At 43.1% G+C, this 22,155-nt stretch overlaps 2 protein-coding genes across 5 annotated transcripts in view; both read left to right on the plus strand.

Annotated features, from left to right (window-relative positions):
• Nucleotides 1-5,582, plus strand: part of LOC18777546 (plastidial lipoyltransferase 2) — a 7,055-nt gene extending 1,473 nt beyond the window's left edge. The window contains exons 2-5 of the mRNA XM_020564915.1: nt 3,851-4,296; nt 4,374-4,638; nt 4,769-4,919; nt 5,134-5,582. Of these exons, the coding sequence (XP_020420504.1) occupies nt 4,127-4,296; nt 4,374-4,638; nt 4,769-4,919; nt 5,134-5,489 (942 nt within the window). The 5' untranslated portion in view covers nt 3,851-4,126 and the 3' untranslated portion in view covers nt 5,490-5,582. The remainder of the gene's footprint in view (nt 1-3,850; nt 4,297-4,373; nt 4,639-4,768; nt 4,920-5,133) is intronic.
• On the plus strand, nt 7,339-20,650 carry LOC109949377 (stress response protein NST1-like). 4 transcript variants are annotated; one of them, XR_002271897.1, is made up of 8 exons: nt 7,339-7,419; nt 17,797-18,462; nt 18,552-18,680; nt 18,760-18,960; nt 19,089-19,214; nt 19,304-19,366; nt 19,511-20,048; nt 20,223-20,648. XR_002271897.1 is itself a non-coding variant. In XM_020564914.1 (6 exons), the coding sequence occupies exons 1-6, from the start codon at nt 18,145-18,147 to the stop codon at nt 19,994-19,996; spliced, it is 1,323 nt and encodes a 440-aa protein (XP_020420503.1). In that variant the 5' UTR covers nt 17,682-18,144; the 3' UTR covers nt 19,997-20,176. The 4 variants fall into 4 exon arrangements, 1 of the variants encoding a protein (XP_020420503.1); XR_002271898.1 differs by lacking the exon at nt 7,339-7,419 and having other exon boundaries at nt 17,682-18,462; nt 19,307-19,366; nt 20,223-20,649; XR_002271899.1 differs by lacking the exons at nt 7,339-7,419; nt 19,304-19,366 and having other exon boundaries at nt 17,682-18,462; nt 20,223-20,650.

Below are 22,155 nucleotides of genomic sequence, written 5' to 3' on the forward strand. Positions count from 1 at the left end.
CCCCCCCCCCCCCCCCCCCCCCCCCCTGAACAAAAACAAATGCGAATCTTTTCAGTTGTGGAAACTTAAATATTCTCAAAAAGACTGGGCTGTGGAAGCTCAAATACTGTTTGGTGGTTTATGCTATAAATTTGACCTCTTTTAATTTGTTGAATATTATGCCAGTATTTAATTTCCCATACATTGGTTCTTCATCTTTGTTGGAAGTTGGAGTCAGTAATCAATTGTACAAGTATGTTTGATAGGATTTACCTTTTTTATTTTTAAACTGTGATCCACATCCACCATTACTTGCTTATAACTTACTGATTTTTCCTTGTTTTTAAACTCTTTCAATTCTTTTTATAATTGTATGCTTTTGTTTTGCACTTTTTCCTATTTACTTTTATTTTACAGTTTATTACATCCGATTACAAATGCAAAAGCCAACAGTGGAACTAATTCCATTCCATCCTAATTCCCAACCAAACTATGTACTAGATTCTATTCTTTGTTTAATTCCATTTCATTGCCTTTCCTACTCCCATTCTCAATCCCTTAAGGCCTGTTTGGTGGGCTGGCGTCGACGTGGGCTTTTCTCTCCCTTAGCCTCCTTTGCTTTCGTCTCTAGTTTGAGCAAGCTTCTCTTTTCTGAATCTCTTTCTCTTATTTGCCTTCTCCACCATGGTTTCAACTCCCCTATGTGTCTGCTGTGATTTTAGCCATTGTTGCAAGGTAGCTTCTTTTTCTCCATTTTCTTATCCATTCGAGTTTGATTTTTCTCGATTTCCATGTTTAATTCTCTTCTCAGTTTACTTTCTAAAACTTTTTTCTGAATCTAACTCGTTGGTTGATGTGGGCCTGTTTGATTTAAGTTTTGAGAATTCCATGTTTGATTCTACTAAGTTTTCACAATTCAAAAAACCGCACAAGACAACTGTGTTTTCTTATTATCGCCTTCTTCAGTTCTCTGTTCTTTTTTCTCATCTGACTGAAATTTTCTTCCTTTTTGATGTGGAATTTGTCAATATAATTGGCAAAAATATTGGGTTTCGTTGTAGTTTCTGTTTTCGGTGGTTTTTCTTCTATTGGGTATGCATTGGAAGGTTGAATGGTTTTGGGGAAATACAATTAAGATTAAGATTTTATGCTCATGGACATACAATTAAGATTTTAGCTTATGGGATAATTAGAGCTGCGTTACAAACACGAATTGGTGGTTAGTGAGAAAAAATTGATGTTCTAAAGCAGCTGTATCTCACCTAAAAATAACTGAATAAAAACACTAATTGGGTAGAAACAACTATTAGAAGATTGTGATTCACTGTTACATGTACTATGGCAACCTAATTTGAAAGCAAGAAGTGCTTAGAAACAGACAACAGATTGGCAAATTTTCAACAATTAAAAGGATAAACAAAACGATCCAGAATTGCACAAGAGAGTCTTGAATTGGTATGTTTATTACTGAGTAGCTCAATCAGAGACTAAGATTTGCTTTAATTCTCTCTCTCTCTCTCTCTCTCTCTCTTTTTTTTTTCATTTCATTTTTTGTCTTGCAAGTTTTAAGTGCTTCCACTTGCTTAGAATCCTCTGAATTTGGTTCATTTGTATGCTTTCAATATGTTCTGTAAATCTGGAAAATATCAATCCCCCGCCCACAAAAACAAATGCGAATCTTTTCACTCAGGGTAAAAAAGAAAAGCTTAGAGATTCAGCCCATTGTATTTTCAAATCCTGGCTCCGTCCCTACAACTGGGTATGTATTGTGTTTCTTGGTTATATTGTAGTTGGTTCAACCTCACTAGAGTCTTGTTTTTCTTGCAAATTAGTTATAGATGACAATTTTTTTAAAGTACAATCTACATACATAAGATATTTCCCAGGAACTATTTTTAGAAGAAAAGAAAATTTTAACAGTTGCGGAAATTTAAATATTCTCAAAAAGACTGGGCTGTGGAAGCTCAAATACTGTTTGGTGGTTTATGCTATAAATTTGACCTCTTTTAATTTGTTGAATACTGTGCCAGTATTTAATTTCCCATACATTGGTTCATCATCTTTGTTGGAAGTTGGAGTCAGTAATAAATTGTACAAGCTGTTGAAGAATACACGAGTCCCACATTGGAAACTTAACAAAATAGAAAGTCCCATATAATAAATGGTTCCTAATAACATCGAGGCCTTTTGTATAAAACCCCACGCCTGCTAAACAGGTGGTTAAGTTGGGGACAATATCTATGTTGCTAGTGGTGGGCCAAGGATCCGTCCATCTTAAATCTTAACACAAGTATATTTGATAGGATTTACTTTTTTTATTTTTAAACTATGATCCACATCCACCATTACTTGCTTATAACTTATTGATTTTTCCTTGTTTTTAAACTCTTTCAATTCTTTTTATAATTGTATGCTTTTGTTTTGTACTTTTTCCTATTTACTTTTATTTTACAGTTTATTACATCCCATTACAAATGCAAAAGCAAACAATGGAACTAATTCCATTCCATCCTAATTCCCAACCAAACTATATGTACTAGATTCTATTCTTTGTTTAATTCCATTTCATTGCCTTTCCTACTCCCATTCTCAATCCCTTAAGGCCTGTTTGGTGGGCTGGCTTCGACGTGGGCTTTTCTCTCCCTCAGCCTCCTTTGCTTTCGTCTCTAGTTTGAGCAGCTTCTCTTTTCTGAATCTCTTTATCTTATTTGCTTTCTCCACCATGGTTTCAACGCCCCTCTGTGTGTGTGATTTTAGCCATTGTTGCAAGGTAGCTTCTTTTTCTCCATTTTCTTATCCATTCGAATTTGATTTTTCTTGATTTCCATGCTTAATTCTAACATTTGAACTCCCGTTGATTTGGCTGCTCTCAGTTTACTTTCTAAAACTTTTTTCTGAATCTAACTCGTTGGTTGTTGTGGGCCTGTTTGATTTAAGTTTTGAGAATTCCATGTTTGATTCTACTAAGTTCTCACAATTCAAAAACAGCACAAGACAACTGTGTTTTCTTATTATCGCCTTCTTCAGTTCTCTGTTCTTTTTCCTCCTCTGATCTGAAATTTTCTTCCTTTTTGACGTGGAATTTGTCAATATAATTGGCAAAAATATTGGGTTTCGTTGTATTTTCTGTTTTGGGTAGTTTTTTCTCTATTGGGTATGCATTGGAAGGTTGAATGGTTTTGGGGAAATTTTATGGTTTTGGGCAATTGGGTCTTCTGGGAGTGTTTGATTGTATAGGCTGAGGCTGAGTCTTAGTCTTAGTCTTGTGCATTTGAGGCTCTTTCCAAATCTTGTGCAATTGGCTCTTTTGCTCATATAATGTGCAATTGGGTCTTTTGCTCATATAATGTGCATCAAGTGTGTTTATATATCACCTTCTGTGTACCAATTAAACTGTTTTTAATGGCTTGTAGTAAACCAGTGCTGTATAGATTTAATTTTGGGAAGGAATGCATCTGATTGTTGGGAATGTGCTGGTAGCTCCATTGAGTTCAGTCAGATAATTGCTAATTTCTATTATCTAGCCTTAATAATGTGAATGTCCATGCTTCATCTGAGTTACCTGATAAAATTTTACCCAATATGTTAATAGACTTGCTAATTTTTGATATCCAGCCTTTGTTTACTTTATTGGGCTGAGTCACTGATGTTGCAGTAACCATATATGAGTTTCAATGGTATTGAACCTTTCACTCCTTAAGTTAATTTGTTGTCATGAATCATGATCACCATTTTAAACATTCATGTTTCTTTATTTTTATTACTTTGAAAAATTTGTGTTCTTGGATGCAATGCAGCAACATATGAATGAATAATCTCTGGCTTTTTTTTTGCTACTTTCCATTGATGTACATATCTTTGTTTATGGCAGCCTAAGCTTCCTGGTGTGAGACCTGTCATTTTGAAGGCGAGCAAATCAAGAGCTGATCTTCTCATTGAGTCATTGAAGCTGGTGATAAAATATACTAAACAGATAAAAGATTTAAGTCCAGTCCAGCTCAGGGCTGTACCAAACAACTGACAAGACTCAAACCCAAGCCAGTCCAAGCCAGCCCAGTCCAATACTCGAAGCTGAATCCATGCCAGTCTAGGCCAGCCCACCAAACATGCCCTAAGGGCTATCACCAAATTACAAGGATCGTAAAATATGACTCTCACGGCAACTCATTGTGTCGCCTCAATCCCAACATACCCAATCTGCAAGCATCAACATAAACCTCCTCGATCTCTCTCCCGGCGGATCTTATCAAGATCAAATAGAGTCTCAAATGTTAAAATTCCGCAGTCGACCTCTTTAACCTTCGAGCCAAGAAACGAGTAAGTTTCCTAGTCAAGTATTTTTACATGCGCATATTGTCCCGTGCAACTTACAGGATCAACTTAGAATTGTGCAGGTGTGAGTGCTTCAATCTGTACGAGCAGCAGGTTCCATATGAACAGGCGTGGGCTTGGCAGAAGAGCATAGTTAACGAGAAAAAAACTTTGATTCAGAGGAATGAGGATTGCTCGGACTCGCTGTTTGTTCTTCAGCACCGTCCTGTGTATACCTTGGGGACTGCTAGTTCAGAGCAGTTCCTTAATTTTGACGTCAAGGACTCACCTTTTGACATTTATCGAACCGAACGTGGCGGCGAGGTTACATATCATGGTCCTGGTCAGGTATATGTCAATGGATGAATTCATCATTTAAACTTTTTATGTTTGCCCTTGGTGGTGAAGAATGAATCAGAATTTGAACATATTACTTAATTGTTTAGAGGCTCAATTTCTCAAACTTGTGTGTGTGTAGATAGTTATGTACCCCATTATGAATCTCCGAAATCACAAGATGGATCTTCATTGGTACCTCAGGTCACTTGAGGAGGTGATCATCCGTGCGCTTTCAAAGACATTTTGTATCAAGGCATCACGGCTTGAGGGCCTCACTGGTGTTTGGCATGGTATGCTTCCTATATGAAAGACATGATATTCGCCTTTCAAAATAATAGCTTAGCATATTTTCATAGCCATGCCATTTGGTTGCTCTCGTACCTTCCATTAAAAGCAGTGATTTCTTGTTTCCCTAATTCTGTTGTCTTACAAAGATAAAAGAATATTGGTAGAGGAAATAAAACTGGGATGTTCCTTTGATGTTTGTATCTAACTTTTCTTCAGGAACCCAGAAACTGGCAGCCATCGGAATACGAGTATTACAGTGGATAACGTATCATGGCTTAGCGTTGAATGTCACCACTGACTTAACCCCTTTTCATTCGATAGTGCCCTGCGGGTTACGAGACTATCAGGTTGGAAGTGTTAGAGGCTTGCTGAAGGAATTTCAGTCATCCACTGACTGCGAAAGAGCACGTCTACCTGATCCTGATGATGGCCAGCTACTTGATATTACTTGTAAATCTTTGATCAAAGAGTTTTCAGAAGTTTTCCAGGTTAGAATCAATTATGAAACCATCTCAAGGTTGGAGTTATTAGAAAGGAAACCTGTAAACCATTTGGAAGAGGAAACTAATTAATTGAGGGCTTGAGCCCTACATCTCTGAATCATTGTTGATGTGAAACACATATTAGCCCTTGGTTAGAAAAATATATTGGGCTTATTCTTTAAATAAGCCGAAGTCTATGAGGTCCAAAAACGTGCTAATAATAACCAAAGTATTATAAAGGGAGCTTGAGATTCAGGCCCCTAAAACCCATATCAAAACTCGGGATAATCCTTTGTCCTGGGGCGATTTACAACTATCCAATTAAGAATTCTCAAATGTATTAGCAAGTGCATCAAGGATGCAGTCATCGATTCCCATTTTCAAAAACAAAAGAACACTCCAAACACCTATACATTACAACACTGCCACTGAATTCATAAAGACCCAAACCCAATTTTCACAAAGCAAAATCCAAACAAAGACTCCAAAAAGCCCAGCCCACTTTTACAAACAAAACAACCCCAAAATAAATAAAAACAAAACAACACACACTCCCCAAGGCACCCTGCCAGACTTTGTCTCTCACCTCTGTAACCATCGATATCCTCCATAACCACCAGAAAACCTACATACATAACCACCAAAAAAATCGAAAGGAAACTGCAAAAGCATTACAAAAACAAACAACATTTCTTGAAAAAAGATTACAATCTTGTTCGACAACAAAGGTAAAAGCAGAACTCAAACCCATTTACTTATTTTCTGAAGTTTCTTTTCCATTCAAGTTATTAACATGCAATAACACTTGGGTTTTGTAAAAGAAACCCGAATCTGCAAGAAAGACTCACCACAGCCTCAGGATTCTAAGGTATACCCACTTTCTATATTTTTATATATATTTTTATTTATCAGTATGACTATATTATCTGAAGCTCAAAGGCCTAAAACCAGAGTGAGGAGGAAGCTCTCTTCTCTTTGGTTAGTTAGTTAGTTTCTTCCCTCCAAGGCCTCGAAGCCACTCTCAGACTGAGAGTTTGAGACTGTGAGACTGCTCTGTTAGATTAGATGATGAGATGAGATTTGCCTATTTTGCTTATTAGGCTTTGCTTTGGGATGAGATCGCACTTCTGTTGCACTGCAATAGCAGTAGAACTTTGGTTATTTAAAATAATGTGTCATTGAATTACAGATATGTCAGGCAAAGAACCTTTGAAAACCGCAAAAAGGCCCAAGGAAACAAAAACAGCCACATCATCACCAACCAAAACCACAAAGAAAGCCACCATAAAACCCAAGAAAACAACCAACACAAAAGCAAAATCCAAAACACCAAAGCCAATATCAAAAAGACAAGACGATCCAAACTATGTTCAAATCAAAAGCAATATGCTCACTGTGGGAGCAAATTTCCCCACGAGAATATTCGCCCAAGATTCTTTCGTCTTCTCCGCCTCTCTTTCTCCCTGCAAAATAGATCGGAGTAAAATGACTACACCCGGGGGGTGTTGGCCAAAGGCCCTCCGATGCCTAAGTTAGGTAGGGTAATTCAAGGAAAACCGGGTGGCCGGAGCCGTGTGTGGTGGCCGGAGCCTTGTGTGAGAGAGAGAAAGAGAGGAGGTGGCTAGGATTTTTGAGAAATAATTTATGCAGAGTTTTAGTAGGAATTTAGGCGTACCTCTACCATTGTGTGTGGCTATGCTTTTATAGTAGTCTCGGAGGCTAGGGTTTCAGAAGAATAATTCCGTAGATGGAAAGGAATTATTCCTCCCCGATTTGGAATTGATTTGATTAATTAGGGATTTGATTCATTAGGGTAAATCAAATCCCTAATTGGGGTAGGTATCAAATCAATTCCTAACTTAAATAGGTAACTCCTCATTTAATTGGGAATTGGGGTATGAATAAAATTAATTCTCGACCCGATTAGGTAATATTCTATTTAATTGGGTAATCTCCAATTAAATCGAATAATTCCCAAAAATGGAAGGAATTATTTGACCTAGGGTTTTGATTTAATTAGGTTCCCACAAATGCCCCCCAGCTTCTGCGTGGCGTGTGACGGCATGAAGGAGATGTGGATTAACCGTTGGGCCATCCAACTGCAACTGGGCTTCCTTATTTGAATTGGGCTCCTGCATGGAGGAGGCTTTTTACTCGGGCTGTCCAGCTGTAACTGGGCTGGAGGTGCACGATCTGTTGCTGGAGCAGGTGGCAGTTTGGGTCATCTTTTTTGTAGCTGATCCAAATTGCTTCAATTTCTTCTTCTTTTTGTGCCACGAACTAGGATCAGTATGAGTCAAGGCGATCATGTGTGGAGCAAGGATGTGCTGGAGGTCAGCGGCAGATGGGAAGGGGAGGTTGGCGATGGTCCGCTCGTTCCTCTCACCTACTGCGATGGTAAGTCGCATCCCTCTAATCTGCTACTGTTGCCATGGAATTCTTTGCTGTGTCTGACTAACTTTTGTCTCATGATTGCAGATGATGCCATCCGAAAGAAGCTCGTTCTCGACCCGGACATGACGAAGGTTCAACAAGCTTTGAGCATCCCCGCCAAGTTTCGTGAATGGCGCTGGCTGTTGAGCGAACATCGGAAGGAAGTCGGTGGCCTGCCCCCTGCTGAAGATATTGAAAGGTGGAAGTCGCACTGCTTGGAGCTAAGTGACTTGCCAGTTGAGCGGGATGAGTCATCGACTGAGTCCCCCGAGGGTGGGAAAGCGTGTAGTAGCTCTGCTCGAGATGAAGCTGTAGTTTCACGATCAGTGGATACATCTCCACAGCGAAGGCAGCCGAGATCTTCTCTTGCCACGAACAAGTCTTCTACAAGGGAGGTCTCGCCTGCTCAAAAGGCCCATATGGGAGTTGCTCTTGCCTTGTCTGCTGGGATCAAACGCCTCGTCAGCGCGAACAGCAAGAAGGCCAACGGCATGCAGGAGGTTCGGGAAATTCTGCTCAAGTCTTTGCCCGTACTGCCTAAGACCCGTGATCTGCCATGCAAGGAAGCCGCTGGTAAGCAAGGTTTGGGTTGTCCGTGCCGATCTGGGAACCAAGCTGAGATGACTGTACCTCTGTCTAGCAACCACGACTCATCTGCGGGGCCACGAACAGTCAAACGCAGGGCTGACTCAATGTTGCAAGTTGCAGCCAAAAGAGCTAAAGAGTCGTCTGCTCAAGCGAAGAGTCCTCCAATTGCACGAAATGCCGGTCCGGGAACTGGTGATAGCTCTGCTGGGGGCGAGCCAGTGTCTGATCTGCTGAAAACAGGCTTTCTGTTAAGTCCATCTGCTTGCGCTAAGCTAGTTGATCACGTGTATCGAGCTGGTGACCTTTGTGCTTTCTCGAGCCTTCCCTTAGATAAGCAAGAAGAAGCTACCATGTATCACCTTCAAAAGGGAATGGTTTTTGTTGTTGGGGCCATGCGGAACTCGCGTAATGTTGCCCCCTCTTCTGCCCTGCTCCACGAACTGGTAAAGAAGAATTCCGACCTGACTGACAAGCTCTCGAACGAGCGGATTCGCCATGATGCGAGGATTTCCGAGATGAAGGAGAGTATGTCCGTGCTCAAGAGTTCAGTTGGCCAAAAGGATGGTGAACTCAAGTCTCTTATGGCTACCCTGCTCGAACGCAAGGAAGCCTTCTTCTGCCTCGAACGTAAGCATGCCGCTTTGGCCCAGGATCATGACAAACTGCTGGTCAAGTTTGATACCCATGTGGAAGCCACGGAGGCATCCAAGCACGAGATGGCTGCTAATGCGTACAAGCTGGGATACCTGGATTGCCAGAATGGTGCTTCTCCTTGCTGCCCTCTCGAAGATGATGACGGTGAGCAGTCTGGTCTTGACCTGCCACCCGCTCAGAGTGGGCAGGTGGATGCTATGGACGCAGATACAGTTGAAGAACAGATAGCAGATGAGGCTGCAATTGAGGAAGACAAACGCCAAGGTGGGTCAGTTGATGAGGCTAAAGCGGATGCGAATGAGCAAGCAGCCGAGGCGGTTGAGCAAGTTGTGCTGGCTGGGCAGAATAAGGCTGTTGCCAGTGCAGTTGAGGATGTGACCGGCTAAGGGTCACCTGCTGAAGTTCCCTAGTAGTTGTAGTTCATTTTTGCTATTTTTGAACTTTGTTATTTCCTTTCAATAAGTGGTCTTTGTTTGACCATCTTACTTCTTGTTGAACTTGGCTGATTGGCCGCTTTGTTATGGAATTTTCAGTTGTCTTTCGAACTTCAATTCTCATTGTATCTTGTAAATGTGTGTCCGGAGACATAGCACTTGGAAGACATAACGCTTGAAAAAGACTCCATTGAGTTTGTGCTCCAGAGAGCAGCTTGTCTGCAATGGAGGTAAGGCTTGTCGCCTGTGTGCGTATGTCAGGAACATAACGCTTGAAAAAGACTCCATTGAGTTTGTGCTTCGGGGAGCAGCTTGTCTGCAATGGAGGTAAGGCTTGTCGCTTGTGTGCGTATGTCAGGGACATAGCGCTTGAAAAAGACTCCATTGAGTTTGTGCTCCCGGGAGCAGCTTGTCTGCAATGGAGGTAAGGCTTGTCGCCTGTGTGCGTATGTCGGGGACATAACGCTTGAAAAAGACTCCATTGAGTTTGTGCTCCGGGGAGCAGCTTGTCTGCAATGGAGGTAAGGTTTCTCGCCTGTGTGCGTATGTCAGAGACATAGCGCTTGAAAAAGACTCCATTGAGTTTGTGCTCCGGGGAGCAGCTTGTCTGCAATGGAGGTAAGGCTTGTCGCCTGTGTGCGTATGTCAGGGACATAGCGCTTGAAAAAGACTCCATCGAGTTTGTGCTCCGGGGAGCAGCTTGTCTGCAATAGAGGTAAGGCTTGTTGCCTGCATGTATATGTTTGTGGGACATAATGCTCGAAAAAGTACTTCATTGAAAATCTTGCTCTTGTATTGATGTTGGTGTGAATACATCGCTGTATTGAATAAAGTAAATTAACAACATAGGCAACATCGAAAGCAGTTTGTCTTCAATTGAAGTACGGGAGGCTCGTCGTCTGCTAGGAGTCGAGTTGGTAAGCGAAGAGTTTCACGGATAGTATCTCCGAAGGTGGTGGGCATTCCATTGTCTTGGAATTTCCTTCCCTTCTAGAGTGTCGAGGGTGTAACTTCCTCTGCCCCCAGATCGGCTGATCATGTAGGGGCCTTCCCAATTTGGCTTCATCTTCTTTGACCCTTGCCTCGGTGATGTGATGAAAGTTTTTCTGAGCACAAGGTCTCCAGGGCGAAACTGTCTGATCTTGGCCTTCTGATTGTAGTAGAATGTCAACTGCTGCTGGTAGGCGGCAACTCGAACAATGGCCTTTTCTCGTTCTTCTTCGAGCAGGTCAAGGTTGATTCTCATCTGCCTGCAGTTTTGGTCAAGACTGCCCACCTCAATGCTCATAGAAGGGACTGTGATGTGTGGGGGAATGATTGCCTCCGTCCCATAGGCCAAGGAAAACGGTGTCTCTCCGGTCGATCTCCTTTTGGTTGTGCGATAAGCCCATAGAACTCCTGGCAGCTCGTCGACCCATTTCCCTTCTGCGCCTTCCAGTCTTTTCTTTAGGCAGTCCAGCACGATCTTGTTGGATGCCTCTGCTTGGCCATTGCCTTGCGGGTATCTGGGGGTTGACAGGTGTTGCTTGATGTCATACTTCGCGAGGAATGCAGTGATCTACCTGCCCACGAACTGTGTACCATTGTCGGTAACTATCGATTGCGGGCAACCGAATCTGCAAATGATGTTCTTCTAGATGAATCGTTCAACTTCAGCTTCCTTGGTAGAAGATAAAGCCTCGGCCTCGATCCATTTTGTGAAGTAATCAGTGGCAACGATCATCATCTCCTTATTGGCAGGTGCTGTCGGCATAGGTCCCACCAAGTCAATGGCCCACTGCATGAACGGCCATGGACTGTTCTGCGGATGGTATTCCTCAAATGGCAAGCCAGGGATCGGCTTGTATCGTTGGCATCGATCACATTTTCGAGTATACTCCGTAGAGTCTTTGCGCAGGGTAGGCCAGAAATAGCCGATGCTAAGAAACTTCTGAGCAAGCGACCTGCCTCCAGCATGATTTCCACACTCGCCGTCGTGTATTTTGCAGAGAACTTCGAGCGTTTGCGGGTACTTGATGCAAGTGAGATGAGGCCCGTAGTATGATCTGCGGATAAGCGTGTCGCCTTTCATGTAATATCCTGCAGCCTTCTGCTTGATTTTCCTGGCCTCAGACTTGTCATCGGGCAAGTTTTCATTCACTAGGTAGTCAATGATGGGTTCTTGCCAGCTAGGATCCTCGTCGATCTGCATTAGGTCCAGTTGTTCTGCCTCTTCTATGCTAGGCTGGTCAAGGTGCTCGACTGGAATGGAGCGTCTGAACTGGGTATCCAGTGCTGATCCTAAGCTTGCCAGTGCATCTGCGTGCGCATTCTTTGCTCGGGGCACCTGCTGGATGGTGAAGGTGGGAAACGCCTTCAACAGCTCTTGGACTTTGTCAAGGTACAAGATCATCCTTGGGTGTTTTGCCATGTACTCTCCTGAGGCTTAACTTGTAATCAGCTGGGAATCCGAGTAGATGGCCAGCTTCTTGATTGATAGCTCCTTTGCCAAGCGCAAGCCAGCGAGCAATGCCTCGTACTCTGCCTCGTTATTTGAAGCCGGGAAGCCAAGTGTGATAGCTTGCTCTAACAGGGTTCCATCAGGGGTGATAATGACGACGCCTGCTCCAGCTCCTTTCTGGTTTGACGCTCCATCTACGCGTAGCTGCCACATGTCTCTGGGTTGGTCAGGTTCCGCGGAGGTCTTGTTTGCTCTCGAACTTTCCTTCTTTTTGCTGACCAGCTTCTCTTCTTCGGCTGATGGTGTGAACTCTGCAACAAAGTCTGCTAAGGCTTGGGCTTTTATCGCAGTCTTTGGCCGGTAGAGGAGGTCGTATTGGCTTAGCTCTATTGCCCACTTCATGAGCCGCTGAAAAGCATCAGGGCTGTGGATGATTGATCTCAAAGGAAAGTCAGTCATAACGATGACTCGGTCAGCTTGGTAATAAGGTCGCAGCTTTCTCGCAGAAACGACAAGGGCCAAAATGAGTTTCTCCAATTTTGGGAAGCGAGTCTCTGCATCGAGGAGAGCTTTTGACGTATAGAATATCAGATGTTGGGCCCCAAGTTCTTCTCGGATGAGAGCTGAGCTGACGGCCGAGTTGGACACTGCCAGGTACACGAACAAGTCTTCACCAGGAACTGGCTTCGAGAGCAGGGGAGGTGAAGTAAGGTAGGTCTTTAGACTCTGGAAAGCTACTTCGCACTCCTCGTCCCACTTGTCTTTTTGCCCCTTCTTCAAAGCTTTGAAGAATGGTCTGCACTTGTCGGTAGACTTCGAGAGGAATCGGTTGAGGGCTGCTGCTCTGCCCGTCAGACTTTGTATTTCCTTCACTGTGGAAGGTGACTTCATCTCGAGAATAGCTTTAATTTGGCGTGGATGTGCCTCTATACCTGGTTGTGTGACTAAGTACCCCAAGAATCGGCCGGATGATACACCGAACGTGCATTTACTTGGATTCAGCTTCATGCGGTATTGGCGGAGTAGGCCGAATGCCTCAACGAGGTTTTTGAGGTGGTCTCCACGCTTGGGGGCTTTGACCAATATATCATCCACGTAGACTTCCATGGTTCTACCGATCTGCTCCTTGAAAATTTTATTCACGAGCCTTTGATAGGTTGCTCCAGCGTTCTTCAACCCAAAGGGCATGACCTTGTAGTAGTAGGTCCCTCTCTCGATGATGAAAGAGGTCTTCGCCTTGTCATCGTCGTACATCATAATTTGATTATAGCCGGAGTAGGCAACCATGAAGCCGAGCAGCTGGTTGCCGGAAGTCGAATCCACGAGCTGGTCGATCCTCGGCAATGGGAAGTTGTCTTTAGGGCATGCTTTGTTGAGGTCGGTGTAATCGACGCACACTCTCCATTTGTCCTTTTCTTGTTTTGCCACCAGAACAACGTTGGCTAGTCATTCTGAGTAGGAGACCTCTTCAATAAATCCAGCGGCTAGAAGCTTGTCGATCTCGGCTTCAATGATCGCGACTCGCTCGGGAGCGAAGTTGCGTCTCTTCTGCACCACGGGCTTGCTGGCTGGGTTGACATGGAGGCGGTGGCAGATGATGTTTGGGTCGATGCCGGGCATGTCAGATGGTGACCACGCGAACATGTTTTTGTTGTTTTGGAGGAAGGTGGTAAGCTCCACCTTCTCGTCTGGGCTTAGGCGCGAGCCGATCCGCGCTTTCTTGTCTGGCTGGTTAGGATCGAGGGGTACTAACTCAATGTCTTCCTCAGGCTTCCAACCTTCTTCAAGGGAGCCTTCCGGGCGGATTCCCTCCTCTCGATCTTTCTTATTTGGATTCTGGCGCGAGCCGATCTGCGCTTCTTTGTCTGGCTGGCCAAGATCAGGGGGTACTAACTCAACATCATACTCAGACTTCCAACCCTTTTCAGGGGAGTTTTCCGGGCGGATTCCCTCGCCTTGATCTTTCTTGTTTGGATTTTGGCGCTAGCCGATCTGCGCTTCTTTGTCTGGCTGGCCAAGATCAGGGGGTACTAACTCAACGTCATCCTCATACTTCCAACCCTTTTCAGGGGAGTCTTTCAGGCGGATTCCCTAGCCTTGATCCTGGCTCATTAATTGCTATTGTGGGGTAACAGCTCCCTTCTCGTTCAAGCTTGCTTGTCTGCTGGGAGCGCTTCGTGCCTCGTTGGCAGCTTGCATTACTGGTGTGAACTGCAACTGCTTGCTCTTCTTGAGTCCGTGAGCTGTGCATCTTCTTGCCATGGCTTGGTCACTATTGATCTGCCCGATTCCGCCTCCAGGGATGGGGTAGCGAATCTTCTGGTGTAGAGCAGATGTGATGGCCTCGATCTTGCTGATCCACGGTCGGCCCAAGATTCCGTTGTACGGGGAGATCTCGTCGATGACCATGAAGGTTTGCGAACAGACTACTAGGGGTGAGTGGATGTCAAGGTCGATCAGTCCAACAGTGATTGATGTGGCCCCATTGAAGCCAGTGAGCGACCTGGCAAGTTTGCTAATCTTGGGCTCCAATCCCATCTGTTGGATGACAGATAGTTGCAGGATGTTGGCTGCACTGCCCTCATCCACATGAACTCGCTCGATCACAGATTGTTCAATCTGAATGCAGATGACTAGGGCGTCATTATGCGGCAGGTCAAGCCCGATCAAGTCTTTCTTCTGGAAACCAATGATGGGTGTATCCACGATAACTGGTACTCCTGTTGTGACTTGGGAGACATAAGTCGCATGCGCGATCTTCCTCTTGCGCTCCTTGGTGGTCAGCCCGGACTCCTGAGAGTCAGCTAGAATAGTGTTGATTCGAATGACCTTTTGGGGAGGTTCCTTGGCAGCCGCATCACGATCCTCGATCTGTTGGATGGCCTTCTTTGCGACAAATTATGTGCAATGACCTTCTTTGACCAGCTCCTCAAGATGCCTTTTTCAAGCATTGCAATTGTTGGTGTAATGACCGTGCTCTCCGTGGAATGCGCAGTATTTACTAGTGTCCCTCTTAGAGGGGTCTCCTTTCATGGGTGACGGTCTCCTCACCCACAGCTTGTCCTTCACTTGAGCCAGGATCTGATGGATTGGGATAGCGAACTCAGTGAAGGTCCCAATTTCTGAGCTTCCCTCTCGGGGCCGCGATCTGCGCTTATCTCGGGCTTTTTGCTCGAACTGGTTGCTCTTTTGGCTTGCCTGCTTCGTCGGGTGATCAACTTGCCTGCTGGCTTTCTTTACGGCGATTCGATCATCGTCCCAAAGTGCGTAGCGTTCTGCCGTCGCGAACACTTCTACCAAGGTTTGACTTGGTGTTATGGCCAATTCCCGGTATAGCTCGTACTCGGTTGGCAAGCCCTTCTTGAAAGCTGAGGATGCAACTTGGTCATTGCATCCTATGATGTTAGCCTTTTCAGCCTTAAACCGTCTCAGGTAGTCTCGTAGAGACTCGTCTGGCTTCTTGCGCAGGTTGAACAGATGGTCTGCATGCTTTCTGACCGTCTTGTAGGAGGTGTACTCCTTTGTGAAGATGAAGGCCAACTCCTTGAAGTTTCCTATCGACGCGGACGGTAGAGTGTGGAACCAGTCTTGAGCTGCTCCTCGTAGGGTCATCGCGAACACTTTGCACATCAGGGCATCGTCTGCCTTGTACAGGATCATGGCGCTCTTGAAGTGCCTCAAATGGCTCTCAGGGTCAGAGTCCCCCTTGAATGGAGTGATGGATGGCGTTATGAACCGCTTCGGTGGAGGAGCTCGTTCCACTTTGTCGGTAAAGGGCGAGCAGTCAACTCGATCAATTTCCTTATGCAGGGCTTCCTCCGCGCTTCCTTTAAGTTGGAGGGCTTGGAGTCGGCCATTTACTAGCTTCTTGACGTCCTCTGCTCGCAGGATTGGAGTCTCGGGCTGGCGTCTTCGGTGCCTCGAGCGCGACCGGCTAACTTCTTCCTCGGTTCCCAAGGGTCGATCCCCGTGGGTGTTCTGCTCGTGGGGCAGATTAGGAGATTGAGCTTGTGAGGATTCCTCTACATCTTGTTGCCACGTGTTGGTCCTCGAGCAGGTTGGTGGGCGTCGATCATCATTTTCTGCCTGCAAGGAGGGTAGCTCAGGTCGACGTCTTTGGTGTCTCGGACGTGACTGGCTAACTCCTTCCTCGATTCCCAAGGGTCGATCCCCTTGGGTGCCCTGCCCGTGGGGCAGATTAGGAGATTGAGCTTGGAAGGATCCCTCTACAGCTTGCTGTCGCGTGTTGGCCCTCGAGCGGGTTGGTGGGCGTCGGTCGTTGCGCTCGCCACGCGACTGCTCACGAACTCGAGCTCCTTGTGGGCCCAAGCGGGCGTGGACATTAGTCTGTGGGCCTAAGCGGGCGTGGACATTAATCTGTGGGCCTAGCCTCTCGAGCACATTGGTCCTTGGTTCTAGCCCCGAACGGCTCAGAGTACGGCTCGCGGCTGTCTGCGTCTCATCTACTCGATCTCGATCTCTTCTCTGCCGGTTTGCCCTTGTCTGACCAGCTTGGGACCTCTCGAACTGCTCGCCGACATGCTGGTGTGCCCTCATCTCCTCGTCACGGGGTCCAAGGTTAGGGCCTTGATTCAAGTTGATCTGCCTGAGCAGCTGGCCAATCAGGTTGTTCTGATCATCGACCTTCTGTGTGAGTTGATCAACCCGTGAGTTAAGGTCCACCTGACTGCGCGGGTCAAGTAGAGCGTTGTGCATCAGGCCTAATGGCATATGGGCTAGGGCTCCATTAAACGTGTACACAGGTGCATATGTCAAGTGTGATTGCAGAGGAGGGAGAGAATGGATTTGCTCCAAGACTGGGACGACGTCGGAGTAGCCATGGGGCTGAGCAGCAAATCCGGTAGTTGAGTGGTGTGGCTGCTGCTGTGCTCCGACGGCAGGACAGCGAGGTAGAGCAGCTCCGGTAATCGGCGCTGGCAACTGCAAGGCTGTGGAGGTCCCAGGGTCATGTGGCGGTTGTTCTGCAATTCCAGCAGCTGAAGGCGGCTGCAAAGCACTAGAGGACGACTACAAGGCATTGGCAGCCACGATTCCGTGCTGTTGCATTGAGGTTTCCACCACGAAACCATGAGATGGGCCCATCGTGGTGGCGTTACTCTTCGTACGTCTTGTATCAACCATGGTTGTTTGAAAAAATGTGTGAAAGATGGATTTTGAGCACGCTTTGAATATATCTCGTGCTCTCAATGAAAGCACCAATTTGTGGGAGCAAATTTCCCCACGAGAATATTCACCCAAGATTCCTTCGTCTTCTCCGCCTCTCTTTCTCCCTGCAAAATAGATCGGAGTAAAATGACCACACCCGGGGGGTGTTGGCCAAAGGCCCTCCGATGCCTAAGTTAGGTAGGGTAATTCAAGGAAAACCGGGTGGCTGGAGCCGTGTGTGGTGGCCGGAGCCTTGTGTGAGAGAGAGAAAGAGAGGAGGTGGCTAGGGTTTTTGAGAAATAATTTATGCAGAGTTTTAGTAGGAATTTAGGCGTACCTCTACCATTGTGTGTGACTATGCTTTTATAGTAGTCTCGGAGGTTAGGGTTTCAGAAGAATAATTCCGTAGATGGAAAGGAATTATTCCTCCCCGATTTGGAATTGATTTGATTAATTAGGGATTTGATTCATTAGGGTAAATCAAATCCCTAATTGGGGTAGGTATCAAATCAATTCCTAACTTAAATAGGTAACTCCTCATTTAATTGGGAATTGGGGTATGAATAAAATTAATTCTCGACCTGATTAGGTAATATTCTATTTAATTGGGTAATCTCCAATTAAATCGAATAATTCCCAAAAATGGAAGGAATTATTTGACCTAGGGTTTTGATTTAATTAGGTTCCCACACTCAATTTTCAGACCACATTGCGCAACATAAAGGACAGACTTAATGCAAACAAACAGGCCCTCAGACACCTAGCCAAGACACCATTTTGGAACCTAATCAGTGCTTACAGAGAGGGCTACCTAACAAACACAAATTGCAAAAAGTCTAACTATGACATTCTTAGACTAATCAATACCTACAACCCTGAGACCAAAAAATTCAACTTTAGAGCTGGCAATGAGTACGCAATTACAAGCCAAGATGTGGCTGACATCTTTGGGTTGCCGAACCATGGCAAGCAGCTGCCAAACACAACAATATCAACTAGACCGAAACTGGATTTTGTGAACAAATACTTCATGGGAGTCGAAACGCTCACCAAGACTGAAATTGATAGGTTTCTGGACAAAGCACTGGAGGATGAGACACCTCAGGGGCCAATGGACGTCACAAGGTTCATGATTCTAGAGTTATTCATCAGCAACTTATTCTGCAACTCAGGATGTACACTAGCTTGGACATATGTGACAGCAATAAATACCGTGAAAGATATGAAGCAATATAACTGGGCAAAGGGTGTGCTGGACTACATGCACTTTGGTTTGGACCAAGCAATCAAGAACAAGAAAGACAACAAAAAACAGCCAAGTGTCAGTGGATGCCTTGTTCTAATACTGGTAAGAAACTACATCCCATCCGTTGTTAATACTATAATCGCTTTCTCTTAATATGTATTAACACGTCACATTGAAAACCATGTTTGTAGTATTGGTTGTGTCAAAGAGGTAACTTGATAAGTCCTATTGTTGGAAGAGTAGACATGCCGGCAGCTGCGAGATGGAGCCTTCCAGAGCTGAACGTGATGCTAACTCATTTGAAAAATGAGCACATTAAGGTACTCATCATCCACTATATCAATATATATATATATATAAAATTCACAATCATAGCTACTGACTCCATTACAAAAACAGATAACCATTGCTGAAAATGAAGACGACAATGAAGAAAAAGAGAGTGACACTGAGCATAATGATGGTGGAGATGAAGAAGATAATGAAGGGAATCAAGATGAGAATGAACAAGAGAATCAAGACCAATTGCTTAAACAACTGCATAAAAGGTATAAACAAGCGGTTCAAGATCAAGAATCCAAATTAACTTTGAATGATTGGGTACGCTAACCTAGACTCCACAAATATTTAGATTTGATACATAGATTTGAGTTTTATAGCTGGATTACTACTAATCTGAATAAGGTATGTTATTGACTAACTTGATTCTATTTTTAATGCTTGTACAGTGCAAGGGTAAAAAACAGAATACTGGCAAAGGGGAAAATGATATTGCTCAGCGACAACTGTTTACCAGTGGTGAAACTGTGAAAAATGATGCAGAGCAAACCACATCTCAAATCCATGAGCAAAAGGTATACTTTTCAGCAATTAGACAAGATAAATGATTCAAATATCCAAGTACAACAACCTTAATTCAATAATTCTTTCTTTCTTATTTCAGCAGGAAAAAATGAATGAACACAACATGGATGAAGACATTGCAACTAACCAAAATGAACAAGTGGTATAAAAACTCAAAAAACAAATTCAAACTACTTTCCCCCTGTTGTATGAAAGAAAATAAAAAAACTATATATATATATATATTTTTTTTTTTCCTTTTAAAACGATGTTGATGACCACAATTGACACCACTTTTAATGTCCAGCAAGAGAAGCATCAGCAACAACTTGAATCCCAACCCGACAGCCAAGAAAAGATGTATCAAAATATTTTTGTGGAGATGGTGGGGTCAATACCAGAGTACTACAAGGATGAAATGAAGCCTACCCATGATCGCATCCATGAGCTCAAAGAAGCAGTTGATTATTGGATAGACAAAGCAGATGATCTCAAGTATAAGATGCAGGTTGCAATTCAATCGTGCATGGAAAAAAATGCTTTTATTGAAAAAATCTGTAGTGAAAAGGAAGCTGCACAGGAAAGAACAAAGAAACTAAAGAAGAAGCTTGAACAACAAGAAGAACAAAACAAAAAGCTACAAGCACAACTAGAGGAAGAGAAATTGAAGAGGAGGCACCTGCAGAATAACTATGAACTGCTTGAAAGAGAGAAAATGTCATGCATTGAGACCATGAAACAAAATGACTTTGATATTGCATCTTTGGCACTATGGGGTTTACAACATTCTTGATGCCATCTGCAAGCAAAGACTGGAAAGCATGCTAGAGATTTTCACTTGATGGGTAAGAAATGTTCATGATGTTGAAACTGAAACAACAAGGCACACTAATAAACTGAAACAACATGGCACACAAATTCGCACATTGGTACATATAAAAGATAACTGTTATTACATTGATACAATGACAAAACTGTTATTACACTGACCATGTAATGTGACAACACTGCTATTGCAGGAGTGCATTTTGGAATGGAAAAAGAGTCATTGTTGTACAAGGGTTGATAGACGACACATCAATATCCAATGGATGCCTATAAAGAGTTACGTGAAGTTGAGGGGAAGACCAACCCTGTAAAACATCAAAATGCATGTGGTGATTTTAATGGAACCCAACAATCCTATCTTTTGGAGTTTAAAGTTTTAGATCAAGAATAGAAATTTTGTCCCATTCAATCCATATATGATGTTTGTCTAGTTTTGGAATGAAACATAACTAAGGAATTTACCTAAGTTGACTGGACTCAATTCCACTTAAGAGCCGGAATGGAACTACAGAGAGGGTGGTATTTCTATGCCATGGAACTACTTGGAATGTAAAATCATTGCAAATGCCCTTTCATTAATTGGCTGTATGAAAATTAGAAAAGAAAATAACTCCAAGATAGTGAGGAAATGAAGTACATTCCTATTCCAACTATATTATTCCGTCAAACAAACGGGGTCTAAGTTTCAAGTGGTTGATAGTGAATAGAACTAATGTGACAGGTTTACTAAAGCAATGTCATTAAAAAAAAAATATGTTGAAGTTTGATAATGTTCTTGCTTATATATATACCTGAATTTGTATTGGAATCAAAAGTATTACAATGTCTAATAACTAGTGTGTCCTTTACTTTCTCTCATTCCTACTCTCATTACGAAGTAAATTACTTGGATCACCACCCTTTTTTTTTTCTTTTTCAAACAGAACCTCCAGTTTGTGTCACTTTAGTCACAAAAAGCGGGGGTTGAGTTAGGATTAGATTAGAATAAAGGTTCGAAAATGAGCTAAGATTAAGTTAGACCCAAGTTCAACTATTTTCCATTGTAAAGAGGAAAAAAAAAAGCTTGAAGAGTTTTGAAAATTTTAGTCTTGGAGATCTAGCAATATATATTCAATTCTGTCAAAACATTTTATACATATTTATCAGTTGACAGTATTAAAGTCAAAATTCAAGTGATCTCTTACTCTCTTTTCTGTATTGTTTGTGTGTGTATATATTATATATCTAAAGTCAATCTTTACTAAATACAGGAAGTGCATGTCCTTAGTTGCTTAATCATGCTAGCATAAACTATACTTCCACCATTTTTATTAAAATTTGACATTGAATTTTTTAAACTTAATTTAGCATACTATTTTTTAGAGTCAAGACAATTTACTGGGATCCAATATTGTTCACTCGATCCTAGGCTCACATTCCAAATTTTCCACATAATTGTTTACAATATGTAGTATTTGAATCCATGTTGGACCCTTCTTCTGGGCTATTTTTTGTCAACGTACGTTAGGAAGGGAAGGCATATTTTCTCATATGTATTACTAAAATATCATTTGAATTCGAACTTAAAACTACTGACCTATAAACGAAAACCTTTTTTTTTTTTACTAAACTAAACTCCTGTTGACGCCATTAATATATTTTTTCAATTTAATTATAACAACGATGTAAATCACAAGCAAACATCATGAGAAGCTCAATAAATAAACTAAAATGTTAGAATATTTAGCCCAAGCTTACATTTTACAAGTTGTGGTGTACCCCTGGCCAAGCCTGACCCACGTGTCCATTTTATTAATAAGTCAACTGCAGCTACCAAATAATTAAATAAACTGGTTAGTCCATGATTAATAATTGTTAAGTAAATTACTTATAAATATACAGAATGTCAAGATGATAAATTATTGCAAGATATAATTTTTTTAATAGGAGAATCGATCAAAACTCCAAAATTACAACTGGCTTTGTCAAAGTTTCCTTGAATTAATGCCACTTGTATTTTTGTACGATCCATCATGGGTTTATGCAAAAATTTTGTTTAGTTTAATGTTTTATTCTACGCATGTACATATTACGTACGTGCATGTGTACTTCGAATAAAATGCAACCACGTGTCTACAGTGGCAT

Source organism: Prunus persica, chromosome G5 (genome assembly GCF_000346465.2).
Source record: "Prunus persica cultivar Lovell chromosome G5, Prunus_persica_NCBIv2, whole genome shotgun sequence".
NCBI lineage: Eukaryota > Viridiplantae > Streptophyta > Magnoliopsida > Rosales > Rosaceae > Prunus > Prunus persica.